This window comes from Neofelis nebulosa, chromosome X, assembly GCF_028018385.1.
Source record: "Neofelis nebulosa isolate mNeoNeb1 chromosome X, mNeoNeb1.pri, whole genome shotgun sequence".
NCBI classification, from domain to species: domain Eukaryota; kingdom Metazoa; phylum Chordata; class Mammalia; order Carnivora; family Felidae; genus Neofelis; species Neofelis nebulosa.
Genome location: NC_080800.1, coordinates 74,670,582 through 74,681,476, shown reverse-complemented (window position 1 = coordinate 74,681,476; position 10,895 = coordinate 74,670,582). Strand labels below are relative to the sequence as shown.

Below are 10,895 nucleotides of genomic sequence, written 5' to 3'. Positions count from 1 at the left end.
CATGTGGGGCTCTGTGCTGACAGCCCAGAGCCTGGAACCTGTTTTAGATTTCTCTCTCTCTCTCTCTCTCTCTCTCTCTCTCTCTCTCCCCCTCTCTGCCCCTCCCCAGTTCGTGCTGTGTGTCTCTTTCTCTCCAAAATAAATAAACATTTAAAAAAAATTAAAAAAAGAACTTCAACAATACTGTGTATCATGCACCAAAATAAAATATAACTCTAAATGACAAATGGACTTAAGTTCCATACCTACAATTTTAACCCTAGGCAAAAGCTTCTTTTTTTTTCTTTTTTTAGGCAAAAGGTTTACACACATAAAGTATGAAATGCATAAAAACAAATCAACAAATTAGGTTTCATAAAGATTGAACACTTTTACAATTCACAGGACAATGTTATATAAATACAACATAAAAATGGATAGAGTAAAACATTTTTTGAAAATATATTTAACAAAGGATTTGCACATCTAATATTTGCTAAACTACTTTCATCCAATTAAATAAAAACATTAACAACTCAATAACACAGACATTTTTGAGTATATGAAATATTTGAACAGAAACATTTAAAAAATAATTAGATGGTAACAAAGGAGAAGAAACAATGCTTTACTTCTAAGGGCAATGAACTATGGCTCTTGAGCCAAATACAGCTTATTTTTATAAATAAGGTTATTTTGGCATATAGCAACTCTCATTTGTGTAGTTATTAATGATGACTATTTTTGCACTACAGAGTTGAGTAATGCTCAAGAGGCCTTATGACTCCCAAAGCCAAAATATGTACTATTAGGATCTTCACACAAATTCTTTGGCAACATCTGTTTATATAATCACTCAGAAAGTAAATACATATTTTAAAAATACCACTTAATACTCCATAAAATAATGAAAGTAAAGAAACTTACCACTCCACATGGTGGCAAAGATATAGAACAAATAGACCTATCAAACACTGCAGATGGAAATGTAAAATGGTACAATTATTTTGGAAAACAGCCCACTTCTTCTTTATTTTTTAAATAATTTAATGCTCAAAGAATTTTGTAAAATTGTAGAGTTCTTGTGTACTTTTAACTCAGTTTTCCATAATGATAATATCTTAATGTATGATAATAATCTTATTATTTTAATAGCACATTATCAAAATGGGGATGCTGACTTTTGTATAATGCTAAAAACTAAAGTACAGACATTATTCAGATTTTACCAATTTATTCAATTGTTTGTGTATACAGGGATAGATGGCAAAATAAAAGTAATTCCAAATATTCAAAGCAGATAATAATGGCAAGACTGTTTTGAATATTTGGGAGGGGTAGTTTTTTCAGAGCTTTCTTTTTACCCTGATGACTAGAGTAGAATCCTAGGAAATAAACGCTGTTAGTCCCCTTTCACTAGTTAACTTTTGAACAATGTTGAAAAATAGGCAATTTTACTCCACATGTGCATGTTCTTTTTTTTTAATTTTTTAACGTTTTTATTTATTTTTGAGACAGAGAGAGACAGAGCATGAATGGGGGAGGGGCAGAGAGAGAGGAAGACACAGAATCGGAAGCAGGCTCTAGGCTCTGAGCCATCAGCCCAGAGCCCGATGCGGGGCTAGAACTCACGGACCGTGAGATCGTGACCTGAGCGTGAGATCGTGACCTGAGCTGAAGTCAGATGCTTAACCGACTGAGCCACCCAGGCGCCACCACATGTGCATGTTCTTATTATGCACTTGAGGATTCCTCAGTCTGTCAAGAATCACAGTAAGGTACACGCCCCTTTCATCTTTGTTGAGTGGAATAAAATGTTTCAAAAAGTTCTTAGTCTCACTGTGCACACCTCTTCCTGATGCCACATAAACTGTTGAGAGACTAAGGGATTTCATGCTCTTATACTCTGTAACGCTTCACTTTTCATAGCTATTTGGGAATATAACATTTAAGTGTGTGAATTCTTTCTTTGACCTCTGATAGTATATTTGAAGATTTCTCAAAAAGGTTTATTTTATATAAAGAGTGTATTCTTCTTATCTCTCAAAATAGTGAGGATTTAAATTTGTTTTTTTTTCTTTTTTCTATACTCACAAGAGCACACACACACATGAAGACACAAGCATACCACATCTTTATATGTACAGATATATTTGGTTTTGTTTCTCTTTCTTTACTTTTTCCAAAATATGACTAATAATTTGCATACTATTTTTCATTGTTCTTTTCACATTCTAAGCTTGTCCACATTAATGAATGTCTATGCCATCAAACTTAATTGCTAGATTCTTTTCAATCATAAGGAAATGCCATTTTGTTTAATCAATCCCATTATGTTGGAAATGTTTTTAATTTTTCACAAGTATATTTAATTCTATAAAAACTATTTTGTATATTTAATCTCTATCATCTTATAAAATAATTTTCTTATGCTCAATTTCTTGAAGCAACATTCCTGTGTTAAACAGTACAGTAAACCTTATTTTTTTTTTTTATATATATATTTTTTTTATTTTTGGGACAGAGAGAGACAGAGCATGAACGGGGGAGGGGCAGAGAGAGAGGGAGACACAGAATCGGAAACAGGCTCCAGGCTCCGAGCCATCAGCCCAGAGCCTGACGCGGGGCTCGAACTCACGGACCGCGAGATCGTGACCTGGCTGAAGTCGGACGCTTAACCGACTGCGCCACCCAGGCGCCCCAAAACCTTATTTTTTTTATCCATCCTGTAAAAACAGCTCTAAGAAGGCTCTGTCCTTTTATACTACTACCAGAAATATATCAATATGCTTATTACAACGTACAGACTCTAAACAATGTACTTTTTATAATTTACTTGGTCTTTGATTAGTTGATAGGAGAAAACATTACCAAATGTTCTTTTATATGTGTACTGTTGATTATTATGAAAGCTAATAAAATTTTTAATATATTTATTGGTCATTTATATTTATTCTTTATTAAATTGCTCATATTATTTATTAATTTTTCTATTAGGTGACCAACTCCTTATTGATTTCAAGGGGCATGAAAATGATGAGTATACTAAAACATTGACTACGATATATATTGTCAATATATGTTTTTTGTCTTTTGTCATTAATAAAAAAATGAATGCTTGGGGTACCTGGGTGGTTCAATCAGTTAAGTGTCCAACTCTTGATTTCAGCTCAGGTCATAAGCTTACAGACTGTGAGTTCACGCTCCACATCAGGCCTGGACTGACAGAGCATAGCCTGCTTGGGATTTTCTCTCTCCCTGCCTCTCTGCCTCTTTCATGCCTCTCTCTCTCTCTCTCTCTTGCAAAATAAATAAACTTTTAAAAAATTTAAAAAAGTGTATGCTTATGGAAGTTTTTGTTTGCCTGCAGGTTGAGATTTTTCATACAGAATATTCTAAATATTTACATAACTACATTCAACAATCTTTACACTTGTGATGCTTTCTGCTCAATTGTGCATGAATGTGCCCACGCATGTGCAATAGATAAAATCCCAATACCCAACTTCATAGTTAATGGTAAAGCAAAACTATTCCTTTTTTTTCACAGGACAGTCACTTGTTGAAACTTATCCTTTCTTCTATGGTTTGGTCACTCTCATCTTCATTCCTCTTGTTTAAAGTACACTAAATTAATTTGCCAGTATTCTCCACACTTTCTATCCATACCACTCTACCAATAGAATGACTTTAAGGATGGCTCCCTGTGTGTTTCTTCAATTTATTTAAAACAAAAATATCTGGCAGAAAGTATCCAAAGTTTGTGGTATATTCTTTGCAACGTTCATTATTTTCAGGATGAATAGGCATCTATCATCAATAATATGAAAAGCCATACTTATCTACTACACAGTACCATTAAGCCCTTAAGACTGTTGCCATATTTTGTTTGCTTCATTTATCTGTTTTTTGATTCCTGTTTGTCATGCTGTTTCAATTGCTTTCTACTTTAAAATATAGTATATTATCTAGTATGAAAAATGTTTCCACATTAGTTTGTTTTTATCCAAAAAATATTATAGTATATCATACATTTATCCCTCCAGATTAATTTTAGAACTATTTTCCAACATGTATTGTAAAGTGAGAAGTTAAAGGAAGTTGACAGTACTTGTGATTTTGATAGAAAAGAGTTGCAAAGAAATATTTAAAGAAAAGTGACATAATTAAAATGTTGCGAATCCCTATATAAAAAGCAAATGTTTTGCCATTTATTAAAATTTCATTTATGTTCTTCAATAGAATTTAATACTTGTTTCAGTATGATCCCTGCATAATACTTTCTAATTTTATGCACAGGGATTTTATATCATTACTCTTGTCATGATTATGAGCTAGATTATTTCTCCAATATATTTTATAAATAATAATTATTGGTATATGTTAAAGCTTATCATTTATTTGTTTGTGATTGGCTACATCACCTAACTCTTGTTATTTATAATAGTTTCTCAATTTATTTTTAAATATTTCTTAAATGGCTAATCAAGCTATCAATACATCATACTATTTTACCCTCTTTTCTTATATACATAACATTTATATTTTTTTGGTTAATTCCATTGGCTCCATTGTCTAAGCAATGCTGCAATAGTAAAAATTGACAACTTTGCCATGCTCATGAAATTAAAAGAACCATTTTTTTTACTAGTAGGTATGAATTGTGGTACTGGTGATTTTATCTCCTTATGAATTTGACTTATGTTAAGGAAGGATTTGTTGAATTTACCAGACCTTTCTACATTTTTTCTTCCTAACTTGCCACCACTCCTTAAATTTTGGAAGTTTATAAATGGCTTTCTGAATGTTTCTTCAATTCATTTCAAAGTGTAAAATATCTGGCCAAAATTATCCAGATACTTTACATTATGATAAACTCTATGCACTTAACATTTTCTATTTTCAGATTTGGCAAAGTTCCATTACCATAGCATTAATTTTTATTTCTCTTAGGTCACTGTGTTTTGTTTGAGGAAATGTTTAGTTTTAGTTTTAGGTTGTTGTTTTCAAATTGTTTTTGCATTACTTCATTTCTTGGAAGTCAAAATATAAGCTTTTCTTTTTTTAACTCTGCAGATAGACTAACATAATTTGGAAAATAGAATACTTAAGCTTATATTCAATTATAAGCAGATTACTAGAAACAATGAGCAGCAAGGTATAAAAGACTTCAGTCTTCTCATGCCTTATATATTTTGAAAATTAAGGTGCATATTATAGCATAATACCATCTTAATTCATTAAACAATTATGAGAAGACACTTTTTAGAGTCATATATCCCTATTTTCAATAATATCCTCCGGTGTGTTATAAGAATCAATGAAGGAAGAAAAAATCTTATAGAAACCATTTCGATAATTTGAACTCCTTAGAAGTTTTAAAGAAATGGATGGGAGGAATCCTTTGCTGTGTTAAACATCTTTTTAATTCATATTTTTCATCCTCAAAATTTTAAAGAAAGATAATAAGAGTTCTGTACAGTGTTTCTATTGTTACATCATGAAACAAAACCATTTTTTATCAACACTAAAGGGATTCGTCCAATTTTTCACCTAATTTCCAAATTTTTCTATGTCCCTATAGCTGTTATTAAGGAAAAAAATCTTCAAATTTTTTAGTGATAATTTTGAACCACTATGATATTCCTTTTCAAAAGGGATTAATAAAGGAGTGATTGAAAATCAGGAACCTAGACCATGCCATTTAGAATTAAAGATGTACAATTTTTTAAATGTTTATTTATTTTTAGAGAGAGAGAGAGAGCAAGCTGGGGAGGGGCAGAGAGAGAAAGGAAGAAAGAGAATCCTAAGAAGATGACAGCAGAGTGTGACACTGGGCTCAAACTCATGAACCACGAGATCATGACCTGAGGCAAAATCAAGAGTCTTTCCCTTAACCAACTGATGCACCTAGGTGCCCCTAAATATATACAGTTCTGTCAATACTTCAGCAGAGATCTAAATCTCAAAAATACATCAGCAGAGATCTAAATCTCAAAAATACAAGGAGCATCTAGAAGTTACAAGTGACGAAAGATAAGTTACTAGAAATCATACTGAGACAAGAGTAGTTTCAGTGAGCCTGGGCCATGAATGTATTGGTGGGAAATAACTAAGCGAAGTGAGTTTGCATTATGAAGAGAAAACATTATCTTTTGTATTCCAGGAGACCACAAGACCAATGGAAGTAGTAGCATTCTCAGAATATCCCAAAGGAGACCTTCAATTGTAGCCAACACATGCACTTTCTGGTTATTGGGAACTTTGCTAAAATTACCATCAGATTTGATTGTGTATTTCAATAGATATCCCTTACAATAAATTTTAAGCTTTGAAAGTCATCACTGGTAAGGTTACCAAAAACCAAAGGATCAGTAGATAATATTCTTATGTCCAGCCCAGTGACACCAAATAAGAACTCTTAAAGGTAAAATGATATTGTCCTTGCCAAATTGGAACTATGGATAATATATGATGCTTAATAAGAAGACCTGGAGTTTCCTCTGAAAACCCTCTGAAATTAGAAATCAGTAATACTATACGTTGTCTGTAAGAAGTCAGAGTCCATGATTGTCTTCTAAATGGATCATCATATTCTTGAAGAACACTTGTTTTAAGCTATCTGAAATTAAAATGTACAATTTACAAATTATTGTCATCTGGTTCAAAGCTAATGGCTGGGTGCTTAAACTATCAAGAAAGATTTAAATAATCTAAGTGTGTGATCACCATTATTTCTTGAATCCTATCTTGTTCCATGGTTTTGGAAGACCCCTGAATTGCGACTGAAGCTTCAAAGAGAATTATCACAACTGGATATCAAAGCCCAAAGTGCAGACATAAAGATCCTCGTGGCATAATGAAGTCATGTCAAAGTTAAACCTTTCAAGGCCATAAAGAAAAGTTGAAGGGACAAAGTTTCAAAAGTAACTGTCTAGTTAAAAATTACTCTTAAATTAGCTTTAAATATGGAAGGGAAGAGTCAGTGTACACTACCTACACTCTCCTTTTATTAAAGTTAATATTTAATAGGTTGTTTCTGATATATGTAGATGAGTCAATAATGCAATTATAGGGGCGCCTGGGTGGCGCAGTCGGTTAAGCGTCCGACTTCAGCCAGGTCACGATCTCGCGGTCTGTGAATTCGAGCCCCGCGTCAGGCTCTGGGCTGATGGCTCGGAGCCTGGAGCCTGTTTCCGATTCTGTGTCTCCCTCTCTCTCTGCCCCTCCCCCGTTCATGCTCTGTCTCTCTCTGTCCCAAAAATAAATAAAAAACGTTGAAAAAAATGCAATTATAAGGAAAAAAAGGAAGAACGTTATCAGAGTGAAGTCAAAAAGGAAGAAAATGAGGAAGCTATGCATAAGCCAGATGTAACCAGTAGAATTAGAATTCATTAGTTAACAGAAACTTGTCATAGGAGCAGAGAAATAAAAGTCTGGAAAGCTTTAAACTTATGAGGTAAAAACAAGTGAATTTGAATCTATGAAAAAAAAAGAAGGAAAGGGGGAAGCAGGAAATGGGGGGGGATGGTCAGGACATAGGACAGAAAGGATATGACATCACAAAGCCCACTGGCTCAAAGCAGTTAGGAGCACTATTTATCTGCTTGGGAAGTGAAAGGTGAAACTTCCCCTTAGAGACCTGTCCATGCCTTCTTCACTGGTTCTCCCAAACCCACATTAATCCTAATTCAGCCATTCCTAATTCCCAAAAGAGTGAAGACAGGACTCATGAACATGGAAGACTCTGAAGAAAGCCCAACAGAGAAGCAAAGCCTGGCTCAAGGCACCTCAATCACATTGAATAGTGACACTGGTACAGATAAAGTTCTTGCCTCACTAGAGGGTAAGAGGAAGCGGAAAGGGTACTTGCCAACTGAATCAGTGAAGATTCTCCGTGACTGGCTATATGAACACCGGTTTAAGGCCTACCCTTCAGAAGCAGAGAAGCAAATGCTGTCTGAGCAGACTAATTTGTCTTTCCTGCAGGTCTCAAACTGGTTTATCAATGCCCGCAGACGTGTTCTTCCAGAAATGCTTCAACAGGATGGAAACGACCCCTATCAGATCACCATGTACCACCAAAAAGGCAAGTCTGCTGATATGACCCATAAGCAGAACACAGATTCGTCTATACAGGCCAGGTCAGGGCCCAGAGATCCAGACAAGATGCAGTGGCTGCCCCTGAGCATCCCTGTAATGGACCAGCCGTTGGAGGAGAAGCTGCTGGATCTAGAGTTGTCTACAGGCCAGAAGCTCACCCCAAAGGCCCAGCCAAAAAAAAAGGTCAAGATTTCTACTAATGAGCCTGTGCTTATGTCATCTTCCAAACCTGTGTTAACAGAAGAGTACAATGACTTCAGCAGCTTCCAGCTGCTGGTAGATGCAGCCATGCAAAAGGCTGAAGAACTGGAGCTACAGAAGAAGCAAGAGTCCAATCCATGATATCCAATGTCCCTAAAATTATCAAGTAGTTAGTCCCTTGTCTACAGCAGTATATCCATTTGTGCTCCTCCAACTAATGAATAGTTTTATATTTTATAGAGACCTTTGCCTTCTAGGCGTTTCATAAGAACCATTACTGGCTATTGGGACCCAATTCTGCTAGATATTTCAGTGCTTCCAGATGGACTTGTCATCATGATTAACACTAAAATAAAGATACCTTCTTTACTTCTTCTACTATCTCCTAGGTTTAAAGGCTTCAGACAATCAGACCAATATACCTGAGACTAGACACAGTACTGAGACATCGTCGGAAGCCTTGCTTTGGCTTTTCTAATCAGACTTTTTGATCCCAGGGTTGCTGCAAATACCACAGCACCAATATTTCTCCCTCTCTCTAACTTTCCTTGTTGATTAGCATGAATAATGGAAAAGAAAGGCTATATAAAAGATGACTATAACAGCACTGGTGTCATTTTAATGTTGGATTTTTTGTGAAAATTTCAACTTTATGTTTTTCTTTGTATAGTTTATTGACAATCTTCAGGAGTAGCTATTTTTTTTTTTTTTGCAGGGGGTAAACATAAGAGTCAAAATACAGTGAATTCATAAACATGTTACAGATAAGGGTGCACTCATATTTGACATACTAGTGAAAAAGTATGCAGTAAGATACAATAATTCTACATGGTAATTTTCAGTCGTTAGTTCCAGCATAGTTGTTTTCAGAGGATACTTTTTTGTTATTTATTTATTTATTTATTTATTTATTTATTTTTGAAGGGCTTAAACAAGTTTATTTTTCACAGTTTTGAAATCCAACATCAAGGTGCCAATTTGGACACATATATACTTCACAGGAGGATATGTACTTCACAGGCTAGAAATCCAACATCAAGGTGCCAGTTTGGACACATTCTTATCAAGGCGCTCACCTCTTGGTTCATAGACAGCACCTTGTGTCCTTGTATGATTAAAGAGGCTAGTGCTCAATGAAGCATCTTTTATAAAGGCATTTACCCCATTCATGAGGTCTCCACTCTCATGACCTAAGCACCTCCTAAAGCCTTATCTCTAATCCTATCATCTTTGGGATGACTTCAACACATTAATTTCAACATATGAATTTGGGGGAGACACAAACATATAGAAAATAGTAGTTATATACACATATGTATATATAAATATATACACACATATTAAATATAAAATATGTTAACATATAAAATGCTAAATATTAAATATATACATATTTATTTAACATTTCAATTCCTGCTTATTGTCTTTAGGATAAAATAGGAATTTATATTTTAAACTTTTTTTTTTAATTTGAGCATAGTTGACATGTTATATTAGTTTCAGGTGTACAATATAGTGTTTCAACTTCTCTATATGCTATGCTCACCACAAGTGTAAGTTACCATCTGTCCCCATACACTATTACAATATCATTGATTACATTCCCTATGTTGTGCCTTTTATTACATGAATTATTTCATAACTGGAAGTCTGTACTCCCACTCCCCCTCACCCCTTTTGTCCCATCTCCCCTTACCTCTAGTAACCATCAGTTTGCTCTCTGTATTTATAAGCCTGACTGTAACTTTTGTTTGTTTGCTTTGTTTTTTAGAGTCCGCGTGTGAGTGAAATGATGTGATGCTTATCTTTCTCAGTCTTACTTTACGTAACATAATACCCTCTATGTCCATCAATGTTGGAAGTGACAAGATTTTTTTTTTTATGTTATCCATTTGTCTATTGAAGGACACTTAGGTGGCTGCTGTACCTTGGCTAATGTAAATAATGCTGAAATAGGGATAGGAGAGAATATATATTTGTGAATTAGTATTTTCATGTTTGTTGGATATATACTTAGTAGTGAAATTACTGGATCATATAGTACTTCTCTTTAGAATTTTTTGAGGAAATTCCATGCTGTTTTTCAGAGTGGCTGTACCCACTTACATTCCCACCAATAGTGCATGAGGATACCTTTTTTCTCCATGACCTCACCAAAACTTGTTCTTTCTTTCTTTCTTTCTTTCTTTCTTTCTTTCTTTCTTTCTTTCTTTCTTTCTTTCTTTCTTCTTCCGTTATTCTGACAAGTGTAATGTGATGTCTCATTGTGGTTTTCATTTGCATTTCCATGAAAATTAGAGATGCTGAGCATATTTTCATGTGTCTCCTATCCATATATATGTCTTCTTTGGAAAAAAATGTCTATCCAGGTCATCTGCACATTTTTACATTTATTTGTTTTTGAGACAGAGCATGAATGATGGAGCGTTAGAGATAGAGGAAGATACAGAATCTGAAATAGGCTCCAGGCTCTGAGCTGTCAGCACAGAGCCCGACGTGGGGCTTGAGCTCACGGACAGCGAGATCATGACCTGAGCTGAAGTCGGATGCTTAACTAACTAGGCCCACCAGGCACCCATCTGCACATTTTTAAATCAGGTTGTTTGGTTTGT

General features: G+C 34.6%; 1 protein-coding gene across 1 annotated transcript; it reads left to right on the top strand.

Annotated features, from left to right (window-relative positions):
* Positions 1 to 7,561: 7,561 nt before the first annotated feature.
* On the top strand, positions 7,562 to 8,890 carry TGIF2LX (TGFB induced factor homeobox 2 like X-linked). Its single transcript, XM_058712930.1, has one exon. The coding sequence runs from the start codon at positions 7,711 to 7,713 to the stop codon at positions 8,422 to 8,424; it is 714 nt and encodes a 237-aa protein (XP_058568913.1). The 5' UTR covers positions 7,562 to 7,710; the 3' UTR covers positions 8,425 to 8,890.
* Positions 8,891 to 10,895: the final 2,005 nt, after the last annotated feature.

Bases quoted from the DNA above. Each gene is read 5' to 3' on its own strand.
- TGIF2LX (XM_058712930.1), top strand. From the start codon at position 7,711: ATGAACATGGAAGACTCTGAAGAAAGCCCAACAGAGAAGCAAAGCCTG.